Source organism: Caretta caretta, chromosome 23, assembly GCF_965140235.1.
Source record: "Caretta caretta isolate rCarCar2 chromosome 23, rCarCar1.hap1, whole genome shotgun sequence".
Lineage (NCBI taxonomy): Eukaryota > Metazoa > Chordata > Testudines > Cheloniidae > Caretta > Caretta caretta.
In genome coordinates this window covers 2,742,087-2,768,814 of record NC_134228.1, presented here as the reverse complement: position 1 = coordinate 2,768,814, position 26,728 = coordinate 2,742,087, and the positions used below count along the sequence as shown (strand labels likewise).

General features: G+C 53.2%; 1 protein-coding gene across 5 annotated transcripts in view; it reads right to left on the bottom strand.

The window, feature by feature from the left end:
- Positions 1–131: 131 nt before the first annotated feature.
- The window catches only part of SPRED3 (sprouty related EVH1 domain containing 3), a 28,733-nt gene continuing 2,136 nt past the window's right edge, over positions 132–26,728 (bottom strand). Inside the window, exons 1-7 of one of the 5 annotated variants that reach the window (XM_048833319.2) lie at positions 26,222–26,514; positions 25,934–25,985; positions 12,881–13,055; positions 12,636–12,804; positions 8,254–8,324; positions 6,200–6,370; positions 132–4,972 (exon numbers count right to left, since the gene is read on the bottom strand). In XM_048833319.2, coding sequence (XP_048689276.2) covers positions 4,286–4,972; positions 6,200–6,370; positions 8,254–8,324; positions 12,636–12,804; positions 12,881–13,051 — 1,269 coding nt within the window. In that variant the 5' untranslated portion in view covers positions 13,052–13,055; positions 25,934–25,985; positions 26,222–26,514 and the 3' untranslated portion in view covers positions 132–4,285. Of the gene's footprint in view, positions 4,973–6,199; positions 6,371–8,253; positions 8,325–12,635; positions 12,805–12,880; positions 13,056–24,667; positions 24,765–25,684; positions 25,810–25,933; positions 26,048–26,221; positions 26,515–26,728 lie in introns of those variants that run through there. The other 4 variants (XM_048833320.2, XM_048833318.2, XM_075122442.1 and 1 more) reach the window with 4 other exon arrangements.

The window sequence follows — 26,728 nt, the reverse complement described above, 5'->3', positions numbered from 1 at the left end:
TGAAAACTATTTGCATCTCTTGAATCTGGCCATAGCTGATCAGAATGATCCCTTTCTGGACCTATAAATCTAGGAAGCTCGAACCAGCACCTCCAAACCCCACCACAGAAGGAGGGGAAAACATTTAAGAGTCACTTTTGCTAAGATTTAATATACAACATACACTTTTAAATAGAACATTCTCCTCTGATTCCATTCCCCCCTTTTTAATTTTTTTTTAAATACACAGAAATGACAATATTGAATATACAAATCTGATAAAATACTTAAACAAGGAAAAAAATTAGATTGGCAACCACAAAAAAATTTTAATATTAACTTTTTCTCTTTGTTTGTTTGGTTTTTTTCCCCCTCTCTGCCCCCCTCTGCACTTTTTTATATATAAAATAGCATTAAAAGAATCTCATTCCTGCAGTAATATACAAGACCCGCTCTCCGCACCCTTCTGTATTTCGGTCGGCTCCCTGCTGTATTGGCCCCAAGGTTATCATAGGGTCATTGGCACACACAGCTTTGCCAGGTTTTATACAGTTATGATTTGTCTTGTTTTGTTTTCTGGGAAGATTTTGAAAAAAAGAACAAGGATGGAGAAATGGGAATAGGACCCAGTGTACTACTGAACACACTCAAATCTGGCCAGGCCAAGCCCTAATCTTGTTTACATTGGGGTAAAACTAGGGTCACTCTATTAGGTTCACATGGACAGTCAGATCAAACCAAGTGTCTTTCTAGTTCATTCTCTTGTCTCCAATAGAGGCCAATAAATAGATGGTTCAGAAAGAGGTGCCCCCTACTGGGTAATTATGGCATAGCTGGCCCATAGGGTCAGTTCCCTCCTGACCCCTGATAGTCAGAGGTTGGGTCATGCCCTATAGCATGAGGGTTTATAGCCCTGCCAAAACTCTTGGTTATTTTAAAGATATTTAATATTCTACTTCTAGGTTTAGTTATCTGTATAAACATCCAGTCGTTTTTCTGAAGGATGTTAAACTTTTGGCCTCAGAGGAGAACTTGTGGCATTGAGTTCCCCAGGCTAACTGTGCAGCAGGTAAAATAACGAGGTTCACGTATTGGTTTTCAGGTTGGGAATCTTCAAAGGAGCAGAAGCGATTTAGGTGCCAGGCTCCCATTGGGTCAGGCACCCCATTCCCTTAGAAACAGCCCGGCCTCAATATGCTGCCTTTCTGTGGTTACTCCAGATTTACACCAGTGTAAAGAGATCGTACTCTAGCCCCATAAACCCCACACTCCTTGCAATTACACCATTGATCCAGTTTCTCCTGATTTACTACAATGTAACACCACTGATTCCAATCAAGTTACTCCTGATTTACACTGATGTAACCTCAATGTTCTAAACCAGTGTAACACCACTAATCTAACCCAAGATACTCCTGATTTACACCAGTGTAATGCTATCGATCCAAACAGAATTACAACTGGTTTACACCCATGATACCACAATGATCTAAACCAGAGTAACTCCATTCATCTAAACCAAGTTACTCCTGATTTACACCAGCAGACACCACTGATCCAGAGTTATCCCTCGTTTATACCATCGTACTGCCACTGATCTACATGGAGTCACTCCTGATTTACACTGGTGCAATGCTATTGATCCAGATAATCCTGACTTACACCACTGTAACTCCACTGATTTGAACTAGTGTGACTCCCGATTTAAGCAAGAGGACAATCTGTGCTAGCAGATGCGGAGGGTCCCAACCTGCCCCCGCATCACTCTGGTTTTCTGCCCCACTGTGCGCTGCAGGGACACCCCCCCTCCCCCACAAAAATCAGTTGTCCCGACTTAGGGGAAAAAGAGAGAAGTAAATAAATAAGAGGTGGGGCTTGTTGCAAGCCCCTCCCACAACCCCAGAGTCAGCTGGATGCAGCTGCTTTAAAAAAAAACCTGACCAGGAGCTTCCCTTGGCCAGAGGTCCCTGGCTTTGTTTCACGTCTGGCAGCAAGGGGTGGCAGGGGGGACCTGTTTTGCCCAGTGGGAAGGCTGATGCCTCATCCCAGTGGGAAGTGAGCTGAGCTCCATCAAACTCATGTCACACAGGGGCCCCCAAACAGCCAGCGTGGGGTAGGATGGGGGGTAATGACTCAGCTGGGGTAAAACTCCGAGGGTCCCACTGGTTTTTGGTCCTGGATTTTCTTTGCTTTCCCCTCCCCTCCCACTGATTGTGGGGCCCAGGGACAGAGATCAAAGTGCTTTCAGGCAGCTCTGCTTCACCCCCACTGGATTTGGAGAGATCAGCCCCTCTATTCCACACTCACTGGGTCCCAGGGAGGGTCAGCCCCTGAGTACCACATCCTGTGGCTTTGCACAGTCTAGTCTTAAATGTCGCAAGAGGGCTCCCGTCCTGTCCCTCAGGGAGGCTTGGTAATACTTCACTGCTAGGCAGTGCAAGCAGTAGGTGGAGGAATGGTATGAGACTAGAGGAACATCGGGATTAAGTGACTTGCCCAAGGTTATACAGCAAGACAGCTGCAGAGCTGGGAACAGAACCCGGGAGTTTTGACTCCCAATCCTTTGCTCTAACCACTAGACCCCACTCCCCACCCAACACAGAGAAGAGAATCCAGGAGTCCAGACTCCCAGTCCCATGGATCTAATCCACTAGATCATCCCACCCCCACACTACCAGAATTGGGAATAGAACTCAGGAGTCCTGGTTTCCAGCCCCCCTGCTCTAACCCACTAGATCCTACCCTCTCCCCGATTTGGGAAGAGAACCCAGGAGTCCTGATTCCCAAGGCCAATACTTCTTCGACCCCAAATTCCTTAGGAATCCAGCTCTTCTTTTCAGCAGTACCAAGCTAAGTCCTCCCAACTGGGTTTAACACAGAGAGCGAGCAGGGTCAGCACCATGACCCCAGGTTACAACAGCTCCAAAATAACAGTTTCGGGATCCAACTCCCCTTCCCGTCCTGCTCCAATGACAGGGAGGCCGTGCATGACCCTGGGCTAAAGAACCTACGATCTAGGTAAAGTCTGCCCTGCTGGGAATGGATGCAGCTGGTGCTTTGCCCAAGAGATTTTGCCTGGCAACCCCGCAGCGCCGATCTCCCGCTGTGTGGTATCAGGCTGGCTCAAAACCCAACCCACCTTTGCCCATTTGGCGGGGGAGGAGATTCCCATGGAGTCCAGAGACCTCCCCGATCCATTGCCCCTAGGGGCCAGGCTGGCCTCACAGTCTTACCCCTGTCCTGCTGGGAGAGAGGGGAACAGCATGGGGAACGAGACTGAATTGTACAAGCTCTCTGCTCTGTGGTGACTGGGGTAAAACAGAGGTAGATGCCAGACATCAATGGGGAAGGGGTGTCACAAGGGGAGCTGCAGACAACCCTTCCCTAACTTCCCTGGAAATTGTAGCCCAGCGAACACTTCAAGGGGAGCCCCATTGTTCCAGCCTGGGACCCAGAAATAAACCATGGGAACTGTATTGGGGCGGGGAGGGTGGGGGACAGAACTTGGAGGGGTGCTGCAGCTTGTGTACCCTGTAAATCGAACCCTGTCTGCCTGTCGTCCTTGTGAAAAGGATGCCCCAGCATTGTGCGGTTATAAAGCTGCAGGGAAGGTTTTTTCGTTTTGTTTTTGTTTTTTATATAGGGGCATTTTTCAGCACAAATTAGTTTCTCTTGCTCCCTGGACTCCCTCCTGAGTACAAAATAAAAATCCAGTGAATATCCATTTAGGATATTTTCTTTCCTTCTGTTGTTCTTTGTAACCCTTTTTTAAAATTGAAAAGAAATCCCTGTGGACCCAGTCAGACTGGGTAAAGGAAGGAGGGGGTAACATAGTCTACTGGTCACCCCACCACTGCACACACACAAACAGGTGTGCGGACACAGCTGGATTGGGTGAAGGAGGGGTTAAATTTTATTTGTTCCCTCCCCCCCCCCGATAGCTAGGAGGAAGGGAGGGGGTAAAACTGCCCCCCGCATGACCATCTACCCATCTCTCCTGAGACCGTCGTTTGTTTGTTTTCTCTTTCTTCCATTACTTTTTCTTTTTTTTTTTAATTTTTTCTTTTTATAAAAACGGACCCAAAATGTTGAAATTTTAAAGGAAAAAAAAAATGAAACTCACCAGCCACGCCTGACACTCGGAATAAAACCGCCTAGTCCCTCCCCCTCCAAACACGGGACACGGGGGGTAGGGCGTGCAAGAGAAGGGGGAATCAGCCCCCCCGCCGCCGTTTAAGACCGCCTCCGTCTCTTCGCCTCTCTCCCCCCCAGCCAAGCCAAGAAGAGCGCCGCGCCCCAGCCGGCTTCACCGCACAGCCTTGTGTTTCCCACCGCAGCAGCCGCAGTGCTCCCCACACCAGTGACAGGCGCGGAGTGGCAGGTAACAGCACATGCAGGGCACGACGAGGGAGAGGGCCACCAGCGCCATCCAGCGGATGCAGAAGTGCGGGTGCCCCAGGTCGCAGGAGCAAGGGTCCGAGTACTCGCCCTCCGAGTCTGACATACAGTGGTACAGCATGCTCTCGGCACACCACATGCAGGTGAGCTGGTGGACGCAGCGTCCGATGGGGTCCGGCGCGTCCTGGCACTGGCCCCGCCCGTTCTCCTCGTGGTTGAAGACGTCCCGGCAATAGACGCAGCGGGAGGGCACGGTGTCTTCCTCCGAGCCCGCCCCGCCGCCGGCCCCTGGCTCCTTGGCGTGCTTCTGCTTGGGGGGCGAAGGGGCGGCATGGATCCGGCAGGATGGGGAGCCCTTGGGGTCTCTGAGGCGGCCCTCGCCGCCCCCCCCTGCTGCAGGGAAGCGGCGCTCCTTGCTGCCCTTCTCGAAGTGCACGCACATGCCGACCTTGTCGGGGTCGGCTTCCCGCTTCTGCACTGCCGCCCGCCTGTAGTCCTCATAGCCCTTGCTCACCCACAGGTCCTTGCATGGGTTGATGCTCTCTAGCTCCTCCTCGTCGTGCAGGGTCAGGTGCTGCAGGGGCTGGGTCTGCACCTGTGGCAGGGGGAGACAGAGGTATATCCTGCACTGTTCTCCCACTTCAGCCTCGTTAACCTGTGGGACTCGCCACAGCAGGACGTCACTGAGGCCAGGAACAGAAGGACCAATTCTGGAGCCAGCAGTACAGGGCTCTTGGAGACAGAACTCAGGAGTCCTGGCTCCCCGATGTGCTCTAGCCACCAGACCCCACTGCCCTCCTAGTGCTGGGAACAGAACCCAGGAGGCCAGATGCTCTAACTCTAAGATCCCACTCCCATAATCTGAGAGCTGGCAGAGGAAAAGGAACCATGTCCTCAGGCCTGCTGGCAGGAGCCCTCAGCTGCAGCCCCAGTCCATCAAGGCAAGGGCGTTGCCAACAGCCCAGCTGCCCATCACATCCCCTCCCTGTGCCCTGGAACTTGGGGGCCCCTGTCCATACGGAACAGATCCCTGCACCATGTAGAGGATGCAGACCAAATATCAAAGCCCAGAGGAGCAGATCGAGATCAGGGCCCCTGTTGTGCTGGGCGCTGCCCAGACCCCGACCGAGATCGGGGCCCCATTGTGCTGGGTGCTGCCCAGACCCCGACCGAGATCGGGGCCCTGTTGTGCCGGGCACCGCAGACACACAGGGTGAGAGACACTCTCTACCCTGAAGAACTCCCAATCTTAATAGACAAAGGGTTGGAGAGAGAAAGGATTATTACTCCCATGTCACCCATGTGGAAACTGAGGCATGGAGAGATGACACAGCCCGTCTCACATAGGTGATTCTGTGACAGAGCCCCAGCTCAGAGCGCTAACCCCAAGCCCATCCTCCCTGTGCACAACAAAGACCCCCAGATACCAAAGAAAACAAGAGATTTTATTAACCCCTGCTTAACTCAGACACTCTACAAACAGGTGGGAAAAAAGTGCTCTCTGTTAAAGATCACTACCCCCACTCTCTGCCCCCCGCCCCCCAGTTTCCATGCAGGGCTGGGAAAACTCACAACACATGTTCTCAAGTTCTCCAAAAAGTCACCAGCAAGAGTAGTGGGTGGAGTGGACATGCCTGGGATTTCCAAAGGTACAAACCCAGTGCCGCCCCACCCCGCTCCCATGCGGGACAGCTTTAACTTGAGAAGGCGCCACCAGCCCATGGAAAAGATTCTCTCTCCCATCTCTTTCCTCGGGCTACGCAGTGCCCTCCCCCATCGCGCCCAGGGCCACGGACCCCTGCCCCTCCCTGCCCAGACCCACCTGCCCGCCCTGGCTGGTCGGCGTCGACCCCTGGGCCGTGCTGAAGGCAAACTCCTCGGAGGCAGGTGAGCGGATGTAGCAGCTGGAGGAGGACTCGCTGGTCACAATGGTGATGTGTTTGGGGAGCATTTCCTTCCGGCTGTTCGAGGAAGATTCGCTGTCCGTGTGCATCTGGGAACAAAGGCGGTGGCTGTCACTAAGAAAGAAGCGCCCCCTACTGCTGCACAGGGGTCAGCACTGACTGTGCAGGGAGAGCGCCCCCTACTGAGCCCCCACCCTGGTCCCTGCAGCCCAGTGCCCCTTAGCACCGCATCGGAGCCCTTGGGGTCAAGCACTGACCGGGAGGGGAGAGCGCCCTCACCCTGCTGCCTGCAGCAGCCAGTTGTTCCTCAGAGGTCTCCCTTCTAAACACTGACCATGACACATGCTGCTTGGCATGCGTGGTCTGCCATGATCCCAGTATAAGGAGACCGCTGGTCAAGCTGGGAAGGGGTCTGTTTTTCCTAGCACTAGTCCAGACCTTTATCAGCCAACATCTCCCTCTTGGGCCAGTTGTCCCCCAGCTTGGGTCCCTATTTCCCCTCCCCTCTCTGGGACCCCCACCTCCTTGTGGGAATGGAGACCATGGAAATCCACCCCAGCTGGTACTCACATCCCACCCTGGCTAGGGAGTAAACATGGAATCAGACGGGAAGTTTCCCAGAGCGGAATGGCATCATGAAGGCCTTTCACAGATTTTAAGGCCTGTCTCACTTATTTAGATTGTGGGCTCTGTGCTAATCTGTGCTTGTACATCACCTGGCGAATGGGCTGTTTTTCTGGCTGGCCCTAAGACCCTATTGGAATCTTATTCTACGGATTACTGGAATCTTATTCTATAGATTATTAATCGTGTTTATTACAGGATCCTCATGCAAGACTAAAGTGTCTGTTGAGTCAGTGTGAAGTGATGGAAACAGCCTCAAGCCTGGCTGAGAGCTGTTTTTGTTCAGAAGATCACCTGGTCCAATCATCCGTAGGACATGGGGTCTGTTACCATCTAATTTTGAAGTTCTCAGTCATTTTGACGGCGAGGGCTTTAAGCTGCTAGAAATAATGCATAGATTTCAAGGCCAGATCATCTAGTTTGACCTCCTGGATAACACAACCCAGAGAACTGCCCCAAAATAATTCCCGGAGCAGATCTTTTAGAAAAACATCCCATCTTGATTCAAAATTGGTCAGTGATGGAGTATCCACCATGACCCTTGAGAATTGTTCAGTGATTGATTGCTTTCACCCTTATAAATTTACACCTTATTTCCAGTCTGAATTTGTCTAACTTCAGCTTCCAACCACTGGGTTGTGTTCGACCTTCCTCTGCTAGACTGAAGAGCTGATTATTAAATATTTGTTCCCCATGGAGGTACTGATGGACTGAAATCAAGTCACCCCCACCTTCTCTTTGATAAATTAAGCAGATTGCGCTCCTGGAGTCTCTCACTACTAGGCTGGTTTTCTAACCCTTTGATCTCACTCCTGGCTCTTCTCTGATCCCCTCCCATTTATCAACATCCTCCTTGTGTTGTGGGCATCAAAACTGGATGCAGGATCCCAGAAGCGGTCGCACCAGCGCCAGATACAGAGGGAAAAGAACCTCTCGGCTCCTATCGGAGATTCCCGTTGATGCATCCCAGTATGGTGTTCGCTTTTTTGGGTGCAGTATCGCACCAGCAGCTCATGTTCAGCTGATTATAATAAGGAATCATTAGACCATCTAGTCTGACCTGCACTGCTCCCAGTTACCCCTGGATTGAGCCCCATAATTAGTGTTTGGTGAAAGCGACTCCCCCAGAAAGGTGACCAGCCTGGATCTGAAGACCTCAAGAGATGGAGAATCTCCCGCTTCCTTTGGGAGTTTGTTCGAGTGAGTAATCACCCGCACTCTGATGGGTGCTTTCTAACTGGAACAGGCCTGGCTTTTACTTCCAGCCGTTGGTTCTGCCTCTCTCCGCCAGACCAAGGATCTGGGATGTTTTCCCCCAGAAGGTACTTCTGTCCAGTGCTCAACTTACCAACCCTGCGTCATCTGTCCCATCAGCATCATCCTGAGACGAGGAGGAGGAGGAGGAGGAGGAGAGAGAACCTGGGAAGGGAAAACGGAGGAAGGTACATGAAAGTCAGTCCCCCCAGGAAGGACGCGGGCCCAATAAGGTGTCCGGTTACTGGGGGCGGAGCTGGGAAAAAGCATTCGATGCTGGGAATGCAAAGGACCTGTGTTGGGGTCTGTCCAGGTGGGACCCCAGGAGTGGGATCCCAAGTGGGAGGGACATAAGGGCACCCCCGTTGCCTCAAGCAGGCCCAGCGCCTGGTGCACCCACCCCGCAGGGACCTGAGGGTGCCAGAGCTTTGCAGCTGGAGCGACACCTCAAAAGAAAAGGGGATGTCTGGGGCCGCCCGGACCCCTCTGTGTGGGGGTGAGACAAACATACACAGGCACTCTCTGTCTCCCTCCAGGGGCTGCAGCACGTATAGCGCTTTCTGAATCAGCTCTAAAGTAGGTTTCAGAGTAGCAGCCGTGTTAGTCTGTATTCGCAAAAAGAAAAGGAGGACTTGTGGCACCTTAGAGACCAACCAATTTATTTGAGCATGAGCTTTCGTGAGCTACAGCTCACTTCATCGGATGCATACTGTGGAAACTGCAGAAGACTTTATATACACACAGAGACCATGAAACAATACCCCCTCCCACCCCACTGTCCTGCTGGTAATAGCTTATCTAAAGTGATCATCAAGTTGGGCCATTTCCAGCACAAATCCAGGTTCTCTCACCCTCCGCCCCCCCCCCCCCCCGCACAAACTCACTCTCCTGCTGGTAATAGCCCATCCAAAGTGACCACTCTCTTTAAAATGTGTATGATAATCAAGGTGGGCCATTTCCAGCACAAATGCAGGTTTTCTCACCCCCCCCCCCCACCCCATACACACACAAACTCACTCTCCTGCTGGCAATAGCTCATCCAAACTGACCACTCTCCTTACAATGTGCATGATAATCAAGGTGGGCCATTTCCAGCATAAATCCAAGTTTAACCAGAACGTCGGGGGTGGGGGGGGTTTAGAAAAAAACAAGGGGAAATAGGCTACCTTGCATAATGACTTAGCCACTCCCAGTCTCTATTTAAGCCTAAATTAATAGTATCCAATTTGCAAATGAATTCCAATTCAGCAGTTTCTCGCTGGAGTCTGGATTTGAAGTTTTTTTGTTGTAAGATAGCGACCTTCATGTCTGTGATTTCGTGACCAGAGAGATTGAAGTGTTCTCCGACTGGTTTATGAATGTTATAATTCTTGACATCTGATTTGTGTCCATTTATTCTTTTAAGTAGAGACTGTCCAGTTTGACCAATGTACATGGCAGAGGGGCATTGCTGGCACATGATGGCATATATCACATTGGTGGATGTGCAGGTGAACGAGCCTCTGATAGCGTGGCTGATGTTATTAGGCCCTGTGATGGTGTCCCCTGAATAGATATGTGGGCACAGTTGGCAACGGGCTTTGTTGCAAGGATAAGTTCCTGGGTTAGTGGTTCTGTTGTGTGGTATGTGGTTGTTGGTGAGTATTTGCTTCAGGTTGGGGGGCTGTCTGTAGGCAAGGACTGGCCTGTCTCCCAAGATTTGTGAGAGTGGGGTGGGAGAGAGGGGGGTGGGGGGGTGAGAAAACCTGGATTTGTGCCAGAAATGGCCCACCTTGATTATCATACACATTTTAAAGAGAGTGGTCACTTTGGATGGGCTATTACCAGCAGGAGAGTGAGTTTGTGTGTGGGGGGGGGGGGGGGAGGGTGAGAAAACCTGGATTTGTGCTGGAAATGGCCCAACTTGATGATCACTTTAGATAAGCTATTACCAGCAGGACAGTGGGGTGGGAGGGGGTATTGTTTCATGGTCTCTGTGTATATAATGTCTTCTGCAGTTTCCACAGTATGTATCCGATGAAGTGAGCTGAGGCTCACGAAAGCTCATGCTCAAATAAATTGGTTGGTCTCTAAGGTGCCACAAGTCCTCCTGTTCTTTTAGCTCTAAAGTAATTTGGGGTTGGTTCGCTCAGGCAGCTGCCCCTTGTGCTTTTAGCGCCAGAGCTCCTGGGTTCAATCCCCGGGGGGTGGCATGCTGGGCACGTTCCAGACAGAGCAGAAGGGAAGGTTCCCATCCCAGGGGCAGGCAGGCAGGAGGAGGGGGGAAATGCAAAGGGGGTCTTCTACAGGGATCAGTTCGCTTGCGGGGGCACAGCAGCAGCGGGCCAGTGCAGGGTAGTGTCCCTTTAAAGCCGGTGACCCTGTAGCAGCGCTCAGTGTGTTCCAGGCTGCCGAAACCAGACGGGATTTGGGGGCAGGCGTGCTTTCAGAAGAGCGGGGGGAGGCTGGACTGTGTGTAGGGGGCTGGCGGGGAGGGGGCTGAGTGTGAATGGTGAGAATGCTGGCACTGCGGAGGGGCAACATGAAGGAAGGACTGGCAGAGACAGGTGGAGTGCTGCAGAGCCCGGAGATTTAAAATCTGATGTGCTGGCGGACGGGAAACGGGGGACGGGACGCCGGGACGGTCAGGGGAAAAGGACACGACCAGGCCCGACAGCACGGATTGGAGGGGGGCAGCGTGCCAGAGAGCAGAACGAAGCAGCCCCCCCAGCCAGGAGAGGGGATGGGGAGCAGAGACTGGGCGTGTCAGGGTGTGTCAGGGTTCCTTCCCCACTCTGAACTCTAGGGTACAGATGTGGGGACCTGCATGAAAGACCCCCTAAGCTGATTCTTACCAGCTTAGGTTAAAAAGTTCCCCAAGGTACAAACTTTGCCTTGGCCTTGAACAGTATGCTGCCACCACCAAGCATTTTAAACAAAGACCAGGGAAAGAGACCACTTGTACACGTCTTTCCCCAAAATATCCCCCCAAGCCCTACACACCCCCTTTCCTGGGGAGGCCTGAGAATAATATCCTCACCAATTGGTTACAAAATCATCAAAGACCCAACCCCCTGGGTCTTGGAACAATGAAAAATCAGTCAGGTTCTTCAAAGAAGGATTTTATAAAAAAAGGAAAAGAAAGGCAACAATCATCTCCGTAAAATCAGGATGGAAAATAATTTCCAGGGTATTCAGATTCAAAACACAGAGGATCCCCCTCTGGGGGAAACCTTAAAGTTACAGAAAACAGGAATAAACCTCCCTCTTAACACAGGGAAAATTCACATAAAACAAGAGATAAGCTAATCCACCTTGCCTGGCTTACCTAGACTGGCTGCAATATTGGAGACTTGGATTGGGATGGGTTGGAGAAGATGGATTTCTGTCTGGCCTCTCTCAGTCCCAAGAGAGAACAACCACGTAAACAAAGAGCACAAACAAAAGCCGCCCCCTCCCACCCCAAGATTTGAAAGTATCTTGTCCCCTTATTGGTCCTTTGGGTCAGGTGCCAGCCAGGTTAGCTGAGCTTCTTAACCCTTTACAGGTAACAGGATGTTGCCTCTGGCCAGGAGGGATTTTATAGCACTGTATACAGAAAGGTGGTTACCCTTCCCTTTGTATTTATGACAGGGCAGGAGACAGGCAGGAATCGATTATGGGGGCAAAAGAGAGGGAGGAGTTAAGAATAACCCCCAGACCATGGCGGGAGGGGGGAAGTGGAGAGGGCTGGGGAGGGGAAATAAGGAGCCAGGCTCTGGTGCAGTGCCCAGGCCTTTAGATCCCTGGGAGCTCTCTAGGGAGTTGACCCAACAGCGGGGGGACAGCGGGGTGGGCAGCAGGGCCTGGGCAGGGAGGGTTGGGAAGACAGTGTTCCCCTGAGGTGCTGGGACCTCCAGCTGGGAATCCGGGGCTCCCTCCCTCCCCTGGCAACTCCGACATGGAATGCCATCCACCGAGGTGCAGCGACGGCACTGGGGCATTGGGGCCTCCTGAACATCAACAGCCTCCCCACCCCCCCCGGCTGGCCGCAAAGGGTTCATATCTCCATGGCACAGGTGCGGGAAACCGAGGCCGAGACATGTCTGAGGTCAGACAGGTAGGGTCGGTGGCTGACCCGGGAACTGACCCCACGTCTGCTTCCCTGCAGCCGGCTGTCTTGGCCACAGGGCCGTGCTAAGGTGAACTCAGGTCGCTTCCAGCATCAGGGTTCGCTTGGTTCTGACCAACAGCCCCTAAGGGGCGGGTGAGGAACAGGCAGGACCCATGCCACCAACCGGTGCCCACATCTCCCACCAGTCCCTCCCCAAGCCAGACCAGAACCCCCCGGGGGGAGCCAGCCAGGCTCAGGACCCCAGCCAGCACACCCATGGGGCTGCCAGCCAGCCTCACGCCCCCTGCATCTCTCACATTGCCTGGGCCCCGCACCCCGCCAGGGGCAGCCAGCCAAACCCTCGCCCGCTGAATCTCTGCGGGCCCCGGACGATGGTGCCCCACCTTCGGCGAGCTCCTCCAGGGCGGCCTGCACGCTCCGCTCGAAGGCTGCGGCATCGGCGGGGCTCTGGAAGGTCAGGCCGAACTTGCTGTCGCCAACTTTCCAGTGGTGGAAGATGGGGTTCACCTTGTTGTAGACGAGGTCCTTCTTCAGCACGCACTCCAGGATGGTCTGCAATGGAGAGGGGGAGATTAGGGCCCCACAAGCTGCCCCTCCCACCCAACCCCTCCCCAGGAGTCAGGCTTACGGTCTGGTCGCGCAGGCGCTCCCCGCAGATCAGGAACTGGTGCCGCTGCCCGCCCTCCTCCGGGCGCCGCACCTTGCCGATCATGACGTGGCTCAGGCCGCCCCCGCCCATGGGCACCCATCCCCCGCTCGAGTCGTCTCGGGTCATCACCACAGCTCGCACCCGAAGCATGTAACTGCGGGGGGCACAAGGAGGCTCAGTTAGAGGCTCGGCCGCCCACTGCCCGGCTCCCCACACGCAGTCTGTGTGTCCACGCCATCCGTCGCACCGCCTGTCTCACGAGCACCCGTGGCACGGGCCCTGCACGCCATCCGTCGCACCGCCTGTCTCACGAGCACCCGTGGCACGGGCCCTGCACGCCATCCGTCGCACCGCCTGTCTCACGAGCACCCGTGGCACGGGCCCTGCACGCCATCCGTCGCACCGCCTGTCTCACGAGCACCCGTCGCACGGGCCCTGCACGCCATCCGTCGCACCGCCTGTCTCACGAGCACCCGTGGCACGGGCCCTGCACGCCATCCGTCGCACCGCCTGTCTCACGAGCACCCGTCGCACGGGCCCTGCACGCCATCCGTCGCACCGCCTGTCTCACGAGCACCCGTGGCACGGGCCCTGCACGCCATCCGTCGCACCGCCTGTCTCACGAGCACCCGTGGCACGGGCCCTGCACGCCATCCGTCGCACCGCCTGTCTCACGAGCACCTGTCGCACGGGCCCTGCACGCCATCCGTCGCACCGCCTGTCTCATGAGCACCCATCGCACGGGCCCTGCACGCCATCCATCGCACCGCCTGTCTCACGAGCACCCATCGCACGGGCACTGCATGCCATCCATCGCACCGCCTGTCTCACGAGCACCCATCGCACGGGCACTGCATGCCATCCATCGCACCGCCTGTCTCACGAGCACCCGTGGCACGGGCCCTGCACGCCATCCGTCGCACCGCCTGTCTCATGAGCACCCATCGCACAGGCCCTGCACGCCATCCGTGACACGGGCACTGCACGCCATCCGTCACACCCCCTGTCTCACGAGCACCCATCACACGGGCACTGCATGCCATCCATCGCACCGCCTGTCTCACGAGCACCCATCGCACAGGCACTGCATGCCATCCATCGCACCGCCTGTCTCACGAGCACCCGTGGCACGGGCCCTGCACGCCATCTGTCGCACGGGCCCTGCACGCCATCCGTCGCACCGCCTGTCTCATGAGCACCCATCGCACGGGCCCTGCACGCCATCCGTGACACGGGCACTGCACGCCATCCGTCACATCCCCTGTCTCACGAGCACCCATCACATGGGCACTGCATGCCATCCATCGCACCGCCTGTCTCACGAGCACCCATCGCACGGGCACTGCATGCCATCCATCGCACCGCCTGTCTCACGAGCACCCGTGGCACGGGCCCTGCACGCCATCTGTCGCACGGGCCCTGCACGCCATCCGTCGCACCGCCTGTCTCATGAGCACCCATCGCACGGGCCCTGCACGCCATCCGTGACACGGGCACTGCACGCCATCCGTCACACCCCCGTCTCACGAGCACCCATCACACGGGCACTGCATGCCATCCATCGCACCGCCTGTCTCACGAGAGCCCATCGCACGGGCGCTGCACACCATCCGTCACACGGGCACTGCATGCCATCCGTCACACCGCCTGGCTCACGAGCACCCATGGCACAGGCGCTGCACACCATCCGTCACACGGGCACTGCATGCCATCCGTCGCACCGCCTGTCTCACGAGCACCCATGGCACGGGCGCTGCACACCATCCGTCGCACGGGCACTGCATGCCATCCATCGCACTGCCTGTCTCACGAGCACCCATGGCACGGGCGCTGCACACCATCCGTCGCACGGGCACTGCACGCCATCCATCGCACTGCCTGTCTCACGAGAGCCCATCGCACGGGCGCTGCACACCATCCGTCACACGGGCACTGCATGCCATCTGTCACACTGCCTGTCTCACGAGAGCCCATCGCACGAGCGCTGCACACCATCCGTCACACGGGCACTGCATGCCATCCGTCGCACAGCCTGTCTCACAAGCGCCCATCGCACGGGCGCTGCACACCATCCGTCACACCACCTGGCTCACGAGCACCCATGGCACAGGCGCTGCACACCATCCGTCACACGGGCACTGCATGCCATCCGTCGCACAGCCTGTCTCACGAGCGCCCATCGCACGGGTGCTGCATACCATCCGTCGCATGGGCACTGCACGCTATCCGTCACACCGCCTGTCTCACGAGCACCCATCGCACAGGCGCTGCACACCATCCGTCACACGGGCACTGCACGCCATCCGTCGCACCACCTGTCTCACGAGCACCATGGCACGGGCGCTGCACACCATCCGTCGCACGGGCACTGCATTCCATCCGTCACACAGCCTGTCTCATGAGCACCCATGGCACGGGCACTGCACGCCATCCGTCACACGGGCACTACACGCCATCCGTCACACCGCCTGTCTCACGAGCACCCATCGCACAGGCGCTGCACACCATCCGTCACACGGGCACTGCACGCCATCCGTCGCACCGCCTGTCTCATGAGCACCCATCGCACAGGCGCTGCACACCATCCGTCACACGGGCACTGCACCCCATCTGTCACATGGGCACTGCATGCCATCCGTCGCACCGCCTGTCTCACGAGCACCCATCGCACAGGCGCTGCACACCATCCGTCACACGGGCACTGCATGCCATCCGTTGCACCGCCTGGCTCACGAGCACCCATGGCACGGGCGCTGCACACCATCCGTCACACGGGCACTGCATACCTTCTGTCTCACAGCCTGGCTCAAGTTGCACAGCCTGTCTCACGAGGCACTGCATGTCTCATAGCAGGGGCACTGTATCCCCGACCAATGTACAGTCTGTCTCATAAGCATCCATTGCGTGGGCGCTGCAGGCCAACCATTGCACAGGCACTGCAGGCCCTACCAATGTGCAGCCTGTCTCATGTGCACCTATTGCATGGGCACTGCACGCCATGCATCGCCTGGGCACTGCACACGCCCATCACATGGTCACTGCACAGCCCCGTCACATGGGCAAGGCAGACCTTGCCAAGTACAACGTGTCTCCCTTGTGCACCTATTGGACAGGTACTGCATGCCTCATAGCACAATCACTGTACACCCTGCCGCACGGACACTGCATGCCCTCCCAATGTACAGCCTGTCTCGCGCACTGCGTGCCCTGCTAAAAGATCCTTCTGCTTCACAGGAGCCCATCCACTGCACGTGTCCTGCATGCCCCGTTAAAGTACAGCCTGTCTCATGTGCACCCATCGCACGGCCACGGCACACCCTGGAAAAGGATCTTTCCGTTTTGCAGCTGTCCATCCATTGCACAACCACTGCAACGGCCTCCCACACTGCACACACACTGCACACCCCCATAGCATGGGCACTGCACACATCCACCCGCCACCCGCATTGCGGGCACACTGCACCTCTCCAGTGCACCCGTCACATGCACGCTGCATGCACCTGCCGCACAAACAATTACAAATGCTTCTCGTCTCCCAGGCGCCCCTTGCACGCACACTGCACGCTCTGCTGACATTCATATCGGATGTGTACCAACTGCATGGGCGCGGCAGACCCTACCAGTCCACAGCCTGCATGGGCCCTGCACGCTCTGCTGACATTCCCGGCTAGCACGTACCAATTGCAGGGGCCCCGCAGACCGCACCGAAGTTCAGGCTGTCTCCTGGGCTCCTGTTGCAAGGGCACTGTGCAGCCCTCTGCACCGCACTGCACTTCCCCATCGCTCGCACACTGCATGGAACCCCAGGGTCCCTGCCTCAGGTGCACTCGCTGCCTGTGCCACACACCTTCAGCCTGTCCTACACACACCTTGCCCCGAGGCCATTTGCCCGGTCTTGCCCACGCCCCTCGCCCACATACCCCCACCCCCCGGGGTGCACAAGGGATGACTGCCTCCATCATCCCACTGTGCCCCCCGCCATGCCGCTCTGAGCGGAGGGAGGAGGCTGATGGTTGTGTAGCTTTGGGGCATGTCATGACATCATCCCACCTCAAGCGGCCTACTCACACAGCCTGAGACCGTTCTCCTTTCCCTGCCCCTACCCCCCGAGCCGATCCCCATTCCCCACTCTCCCATGTGCCCCACAACTGATCCCCAGCCCCCCTCTCCCATCTGCACCCCCAGCTGATCTCCGTCCCCCTCCCCAGTCTGCACCTCCCAGCCAGTCCTCAACCTCCCACCCTGCTTGCCCTCCCCCAGCTGATCCCAATCCACCCCAGCTGAATTCTGACCCCCTCCCCCACCCACCTCCCATCTGATCCCCCAATCCCCCACAGCTGGCCCCCTTTGCTCAATGTTCCTCGATGCCCAGTGTGAATGGGCAGCTCCGTTCTGAGGCCACAGGGTTCAGAGGTTGGTCCTGAAGGGCACTGGGTGCGGGGAGGGGGCCTGAACAGCGCCAGTTACTGAGAATGGAGAGGAAATGGAATGGGGGTGTATGTGCGCGATAGCTGGTTTTGGTCTAATGAGCTGAAATTTCAAAAAGAAAAGTCACTTTGAAACGGAAGAAACTGACCCTCCTCCCCACACACACTGCTCCCCCTTGTCCTTGAGGACACCCTCTTTCCCAGGGGATTTCAGTCTGCATGGCCCAGCCTGTCCTGGGAGACCCTGAACGCCTGTGGGATGCTGCCGATTGTGGCTGGCTTCCCGGTCTGGATGGGGATTCAACCCAGCCACCTGGCTGCTTTGCCGAGTCGAAGCCCAGGGTGGTGTGGGTCACAGAAATGCTCCAAGACAGGGTGGCCCCACGGGCTGCCATTCCAGCATCCGATTCTCACAAAGGGGAAGGAAAGCAAAGCCTGAACCCAGTGGCTGGAAGGATTTTACGCCCATCCCTGCCACAGCCGAGGGCTCCGGCCTCGGAAAAGCTCACGTTCACTCTGAAAACTGCTGGCCCCGACCAGATGATGGCCACCCCCAGCATCAGCCCTGGAGGAATCACCAGTTCTCTTCCTCGAATGCTGCCAAAGACTCCCAGTGCCTATTTCATTTCCCCATGACCCCTACCTGCTCCCTGCTCTGCCCATGCCCCTCAATCCTGACCTGCAGCACCCTGCTGTCCCAGCCCCCGGGCTCTTCCCTCCCCCACCGCTCTTCTCGTGTCCCTCAATCCCACCGCAGCCCCCTGCTATCCCAGTCCTCCCCTTTCTTTGCACACTCCCCATCCTCCCACTCCCACCATGATGCCAACCAACTGGACAGGCAACTGATTAACCGTTCCCTCCCACGCCTCCCACCGCAGCCAGCAGCAGCCTCAGCTGCCCAGCTGTTACGCAAACATGGTGCTAATCTGACTTTAAAAGCGGCTGCATTTGGCTTCCATCTACAGACGTTAATCATTGACAGTTTACAGCTGGGCGGGCGGTGTTGGTTCAGGCAGGGCCCCTTGCACGCCCAGCTGCACCCAGGAGGGCAAAATTTGCAGCAGGGCGCAGAACCTAAAGGCCAGGCTGAAGGAGGGAAACTGGTTAGGGGTGAGGGCGCTGGGATGGAGCTCTGGGTTTGAGTCCCGTCTCCGCCACAGGCTCTCCTGGGTGACTCACTTTGCCTCTCCTCTATGACCTGGAGAGAATGACCCTCCCTCTCATCTCAGACTGGCTGGGCAGGGACAGGGGCTGCCTCCCACGCAGTGGCCACACTCAGAAGTTGTGCCCACCGCCCTATAGCACAAGCGGTACAAAGGCACCCTCCCGCAGAGGCCCTTCTCCCAGGACAGAGGAGCTTTTCCCAGTACAAGCTACATAAAAGGTCCTGGTGTAACTGTCCACTTTAACTATTTCCATTAAAAAACCAAACATCACCCCCCCTAATCGAAAAGGGCGGGGGGGGGGGAGTAGATCCAAACCCCGGGTCGGGACCAGGCCTCACTAGGTGTCCATGCCACGCCCAGCACAACTGGACCTTGGCTAACAGAGCAGCCCCCGCCTCCCCCCAATTTCTGCTCGGGCGCACGATGCGCTTGGGGCAGTGGCATCTTCTGACCCCCTGTCGTCGGCCAGGGCCCGTGCAGTGCTTGGCACGACGGACAGCCCTCCAGGGTCGGCAAGGGCTGTGCCGCACCTGGCACAAGGGGAGACCCCCAACATCAGCAAGGATCCGAGCAGCAGGTAGCCCTTCAGTCTCAGGCAGGGCTCTCGGCGCTACCAGACTGGGAAAGGTGACCATTGCGAGATGCGGCCCTGAAAATTTGGGTCCCAATAAGCTCTCTACTGTAACCTCTGCCCACGGTCCCACACTCCTCATTTCCAGCACTCCTCTGCTCTTCACCTGGCGTTTTCCAAGCTCGCCGACAGGGAAACATTCCTGGAAAATTTCCACCAAATCCACCCCAGGTGGATTTTCCATCTCTTGAAGTCTTCAGATCCAGACTGGCTGCCTTTCGGGAGGAGATGCTGCAGCCACACACATGCATCCGGGCTCAACACAGGGATAACTATGTGACATTCTCCAGCCTGTGCTATACAAGAGGTCAGACTAGATGATTGAATGATTCCCTCTAGCCTTAATTTCTATGGATCTATGAATGAAACTCAGGCTGTGTCTGTGCGACGGAGCCTGTGTTGGGATAGCCCCCTAGTGTAGCTTATGCCAATAGAAGGGATTTTTCGGTCAGCACTGTAACACCACCGTTAGCCACGTGGGCAGAAGCCCTTTTTTGTTAGCATAGCGGGGTCTACACTGGGGATTTTCTGGCAGAGCTGCGTCAGCTGAGATGTGATTTTTTTTCCCCATACTCTGAGCTGACATAGCTATGCTGGGATCAGTTTTATGCCGACACCAGGCCTCAAGTGCTGTACTTTCTGCTGTGCACAGAGCGGAAGGCCTTTTGGGCAAGGACTAGAACTAAATGAAGAACTGATTTTTCAGTTCATAAGCTGAACTGAAAAATGAAGAGATTGGTTTGGTTTGAGCCCAAAGGGATTTTGTTTGTTTTTTCCTAGTAAAAAAGAAAAAAAGGTCATTTTGGGGGTTTTTCACCTTTAAAAAACCAGTTACATTGCAAAACAAAACGCCGTTTCGAAATGAAAACTCAAACCATTGCGTTCGGAAACGGCCGAACAAACCATTTCAACTTTTTTGATGGAGCCCTTGCTCCCCCTCCCCCCCGGATGAAACTATCTGCTGAATTTCACCCATATTTACTATATGCCCTCTCCAATTACCCAGCTGTAGCAGGGACCATCTTTTTGGTCTATGTTTGTACAGCTCCAAGCACAATGGGGTGCTAGTCCTCAACTAGGGCTTCTTGGGACTTCTGCAAAAACAACAACATACATGGCACCTAGAATTGCAAGATCTATCCATTACCAAGCGAGTAGGTTAGATGGGGTTGCTTTAGAGCTAATCTGATTTTCTGTGGACTCCCAGTTTACTCCAGTGTAAAAGATAGTCAGGCCCAGGAAGATATTAAAAAAGAAGCTACAATCAGAGTTTTCAAGACCCAAAAGTCAAGGCTCTCCTGGTAACCTCAACCCCTCCACACAGAAGCTAGAGGATGAGGTATGCTGTTCGCCATAACTTTAAATCCTCAGAAACTATGCCCATAGGTTCTCAACAAAGCCTGTAGCTAGCACAGCTCCATCCAACCATTCATGTACCTCGCCCAGCTGCCTGCCAGCACAATATTGTTCCTCATCGTCCAGTGGTTTCTCCAGCCTTGTTTTAAAATGTCCCTCCCCTCCAGAAGTCAATTCTACAGAAGATCTCCCCATCGAACGCCTGTCCTTGTGTTCAGTCAAGATTTACCCTTTCTTTAATTTCATGGCGTTCAAGGCCAGAAGGGACAATCGGATCACCTAGACTGGCCAGGACACAGAACTGCACCCAGTTACCTTTGCACTTGGCCCTGTACATTGAGCATCTCTTCCAGCAAGGCAGTCAGTGAATCCACCACTTCCCTTGGGAGCTTGCTCCACTCACCAGTCACCCGCACTGTTAAAAACCAGCACCTGGTTTCTAGCTGGAATTTGTCTGGCTTTAACTTCTTGTTCTGCTCTTCTCCGTTAGATTAAAGAGCCCTTTGGTAGCCAGTGTTTTCTCCCCACGAAGGGATACAGACATCTTGACCAAGCTTGCTCTCGACCATCTTTTTAGTAACTACCCAGGCAAGCTCCGGGAGTTGCTAAGGCATTTTCCCCAGCCCTCCTGTGCCCCTGCTCTGCGCACTCTCCAGGTCTTCCACAGTTTCACCCACAGACACCTAGTTTTAACCCCTTCGCCCACCCATCCCAGGGGTTTAAATCTTCATATACAGGAAGATGGTTCTTTATTGCTCCACCTGCCACCTACCAAAACCAGGCAGACGTAGCTCTTTGTGTCTTCCTCTGGAAATCAACCCCCCATTCACCCTGCTGATTTTTTGCCTGGCACAGTAGAACAAGGGGACACCGAACGGCGACAAATGTAAAGCTGATACTTGGGAAAGGCATTGTTATATACAATGGACTGTTCACCTGTGAAACTCCTTGCCACAAGATTATCCTAAAGGCCAAAGTGCCTAGCGGGATTGCAAAAAAAAAAAAAAAAAAAAAAGTGTTAGACGTTTATATAGATAAAGGTTATATTACACGGATTAGACAGAAGTAATAAGGGTTACTTAGACGGGAAGCTCATTGGGGACAGTGACTATCTTTTTGTTCTGCATTTGGTCCGCACCTAGTGCAACCTGGGGTCCTTGTCTATGGCTGGGGGGTGCCCACGCACTACTGTAAAACAAAGGATAAATACTAAGGCAGACGACAGGCTGTTACTGAGCTCTCTCACAATTCACACAGTGCAACGATAATAATTCTGTACATCTACGCAGAGGTTGTCAGCCGAGGATCTCAAAGCACATCACAAAGTTTCTCTTCCCAAGGCACACATAATGGGAGTAATTTACCCAAAGCCATACAGTGAATCAGGGGCAAACCCAGGGACAGCACCCAGGACAGAGAATAGCATCGCCGGGCCTTGCTCTAACCACTCGATCCTGCTGCCATCCGAGTAAGAAATCCACTACCTCATGTTCTCATGCTGTGTAAGTCCTCTATTGTCACAATGACCCTTATTTAACTTGGGTGGTAAACTCCTCTGGCCAGGGGCCACGTCGTTTTTCTCTATAAATACGATGGTAACAACAATTGCACGTGGCTTCCACAGCCCAATTTCATCGGAGGCTCTCAAAGCTTTTATGAAGGAGGATCATGTAATTATCCCCATTTTAAAGACAGGGAAACCAAGGTACACTGAGGGGAAGTGATTCCCCAGAAGCCAAACAGTACATGAGTGGCAGGACTGGAAACAGAACCCAGAGCCCTGAGTCCCACACATCCACTCCCCTCCCAGAGCAGGACATAACCCACCAGTCCCCACTCCCCACCCCCATCCCAGAGCCAGATCTGGAACCCAGACCCCCTACTCCCTTCTCAGAGGCAGGAACAGAATCCAGGAGTCCTGACTCCCAGGCCCCCCTGCTCTAACCACTAGCCGACATTTCCAGGCACAGAACCCAGGCCTGCTGACTTCCCATCCAGAACTCTAACCATTGCCCACTCTGCCTTGAACACATTAATGGAGCTGGAGGCATAAATAATAATATTTCACATGATCCATCTGACACAAGTCCCCCTGCTGAAACCCAAGAGCGATTACTCATTTTGCTTTATTCACCAGCTACGACTGTTTTACTTAAAATAAAATCATATTAAAACATGGGTGTATATTAAAAGAATAGAGATTGCTGCGTCAAGTTTAGAATGACGTTTGGGATGGCTTTGTATCATTTCATGCTAAACCAAAAGGCCCTACAAAAACAAACCTGCAATCGGGCAAATGTTACAATGGGTGTTACCCAGATAAGATTGCAAGCAGGCTTTCGGGGGTCTCTTATGGTTACTTGGGAAGGGGAGGACTCTGCTATATAGGAGGGGGCGCCCAGAATGGAAAAGTGTGGTGCCTACTACTAGGATAAATGCTGCATGCTTTTTCTGGGTTTACTGTTTAACAAGTGGGGAGACAGGGAGTGGAGTCTAGTGGTTAGAACAGGGGGGCTGGGAGCCAGGCCTCCTGGGTTCTGTCCCAGCACTGGGGTCTAATGGTTTGGGCAAGGGAATCTCGGAGTCAGGGCTCCTCGGTTCTATTCCCAGGTCTGCCACTGCTATGCATTGTCGAGAAAGTCACCTCCCCCGCTCTGTCCCCATTTCCCCATCTGTAAAATGGAAATAGCAAGGCTGACCCAGCCCTCCCACAGCATGAGCCCTTGATGACAGAAGAGCCAGCAGGAGGCGCTGCAAGTTGTAGCCAAGCAGGCGTGCCCTTTGCCAGCCATGAATGCACTAAGCGTGGTGAACGTGCCTCCCCTCGGAGTTGCTGAGAGCACTTTTCAAGCATGGATGGATCTAGGCTCCTGGTTCCTCTGAGAAATGGATCAGATTCATTATTTCCATTTTACAGATGGAGGAACTGAGGCACGGAGCAGGGGAACTGGCTCGCTGAACGATATGCAGCATAGTTGTGGCAGAACTGGGAATGGAACTCAGGAGTCCTGATTCACAGCCTCACCCCTGTTCTACCCACCAGAGCCCGCTCCTCTGTGAAAAAGTTATATTTTGCAGCTACTGATATTTTGCCTCATTACACACATACGCACACACATTTACTTCTCAATTTTGCTCTGAAATAAATGGTCAACTTTTGCAACAACAGAAAACAAGAATGAAAACTTTCCTGCTTAAATAAAATCAACTGACCACCGGTATGTAATGAAAGAAGCTCTCTCCACCAATCAGAAGACAGTGCAATGCATTTCCGATAATTCAGAATATGAATGAAGACCCTTTTAAGACAATCCCCTTAATAAAGTAAAAAATCAGAAGCAAACACCAGATTGCCCCCCCCTAAAATATAAGAATACAATAATTAAGAGTGTTTTAAGCATATACATGACATCACAACGCGTTGCCATGGGAAACGACATTATGTATTACAAGATCAAAGATACTGAAGCAAAGTGGATCTACAGATCCCTGGTTTTTAGGAGGGTGGGGGGAGGAAAATAAGGGAGAAATGGGGCGGCTACAGACGCGAAAAGGACAACACTGTTCAAAGACATAAGGCATCCTTACAAACACCCCAAGTCAGCCATTCCCCATTTTCCAGTCCACACAACCAAGCATTTTTCTCCAAGCCCCACCATCATAACACTTTAAAAAAATAATCATTAAAAAATATCAGATCTGGGGTTTTTCACTGCAGGGTTTTTATTTATTTAACACAGGGAGGAAAATTTTAAAATAATAAATAAATAAACCCAAACCCTTCTGCTCACACAACCATGAATTAAATTTAAATATTATATATATAATTACCCACTATGACTAAAAATCAAACAGACCTTTTGCCAGGGCTTAAAATGCATGTCTCATTCCCCACCCCCACTACCCCCAAACACAATCAAAGCCTAAAATTATAGATCTATATAATACACATTGGAAATTCGATTCTCTTACCCACACCCTGGCCTCCCTATTTGCAGGGGCTACATTTTTTTAAAAAAATCCCACATCCTTCCGAACAAATAAATGAAATATTCCTAGAGCACAATATTTTAAAATTCACCATCAAAGCATCTTCTAAGCACTCTTTTCCTGCAACAAACACACACAAATTAAAATCCAACCCAAACAAACATACAATGGCTATAGATCATGCCCAGATACATACTGTCCAGTTGCGAACCTTCTTGCAGAAGCTGTCTGCTGGTGCATATATTTATGGAATCAAAACAGTAGAATTTATTTTGTAGAAAGAAACACCCCAGATGTGATCTGTAACCCCCCCACCCCCAAGCACCACTGGCTTCCCCTCTGCCAATGCTGTAGGTACTGGACAACATGCATGCAAAAAGGTATGTTGAAAACGCTTATCTATGGCCCAACTGCTTGATCCTTTCAGCCCATCTCAATGGAAACCATGGGATTTTTGTGAATGGAGGGTCACATGACCCAAGCTAGGCTCTTTGTCCCTCTCCCTTCAATAAACAACAGGTGAACAAGAAAAAAAAAAAGAATCCAAGATATATAGGAGGGGAAATATAGTCACAGGATGTGTCAGCTTCACTCCACATCTCAGTTTTAAACAGTCACCAATTCCCACTGTGTGACAGTACCAGATATAAAGGACCCCCTCCCACTCCCTACATCCCCCTCCCCAACCAAAAAACTGACATGCCAAGAAGGGAAGGAAATTAAACCCACCATGATGGATCCTCTAGGTGAACCCTGTCTTCTTTTTTTTTTTTTATGAATGAATCCAGATGCAAATAGGATTGATTCACAAACAAATACCCTTCACGTCCCCCCACCCTTTTAGGGAGGGGGGACATCTAATTTCATTCATAAAAAAAATTCATAATAAAATGGTTTTGGCATTAAAAACATCATTAAAAATAAAAGAGGATGGAGAGAAGAAATTAAATTAAAAACAGCAGCAGCAGCAGCTGGGAAGAAGGAGAATGGAGAAATGAAAGCATGCAAGATGTTTTTAAAGATGTCATTTTATTTTGCCTCCTTCTCAAATGAAAATTATTATTTTTTTAGGCAGCAAAACAAAATTTTAAAATCTCGATTGTTTTGCCAAAAAAAGGGGGGGCATAAATTGGGTTAAAATATCCCCCCCTTTTCTTGCTTTTATGGGGATTTTTTTAATGGGGGGGCAGATGGAAAATGAAGACCGACTCACTCTACTTCCATGGCTGGTGCAGCTGCTCTGTGTGTGTGGCTTGTGTGTGTTTTATATGTTGGTAGGATTTTCAATTTTTTAAAAATTTCTTTTCTTTTTAGTTGTTCATCATTATAAGGAGAATGAAGATCCAGCAGCCATTTTTCAGCAAGTAACATTTCTAATCCCTCCTCCCCCTTTTTTCCTATCCCCCCCATTCCCAACCCACCCTCCCTCCCCGCCACTGCACCTGCCTTGGTTAATACTGACCACAGCTGGGGGCCTGGACTGATTTCTTACACCGGGAGTGGAGAACCAGGAGCTGGGGAGAGAAGAGAGAATCCAAAGCTGAGCTGGGAAAAGGGAAAAGGAACAGAGAAAAGTGGATTCCACTTGGTCCTAATGCCCCTATAGGATTAGGGGAGGGGAAATCAAAGCATCTGAACATTAATCATCCGCCGATGGTTACGGAGGGAAGAGGACGTGGGTCGGAACCGGGCTCGGAAGAGCCTCGGGCAGATTGGCAAGCAAACCCAGATCCAGTGCTGAATTTCTCACCTTGTCTATATAATGGGCCAGAACCAGAATCCCAGGTTTGAAATCGAGGGAGGACCAGCACGCAAACCAAGATCCGATCCCAGTCTCATCTCTCGTCCCACTGAGCCCAAGCAGAATCCGAGATCAGAACTCTGGGGAGGATCCGCACGCAAACCCAGAGCCAATCCGAATTCTAATGTCGAAGATCATGTTGGACAAACACCTGTCAGGGATGGTCTAGGGTTTACAAGGTCCTGCCTCAGCGCAGGAGGCTGGACTTGATGACTTCTCAAGGTCCCTTCCAGCCTCACATTTCTATGATTCTATATCCCATCTCAACATGCCAAAGCAGAATCCCAGGTCTGAACAATGGGAGGGATCAGCTTGCACACCCAGATCCAGTCTGAATTTCACAGCTCGTCTCGTTATCTCTAACTGGCTGGTACCGAAGCACTAGATCCAAACGATGAAGTGGATTGGAATGCAAACCAAAGTCCCGATCCAAATTTTGTATGTCATCTCCAGCTC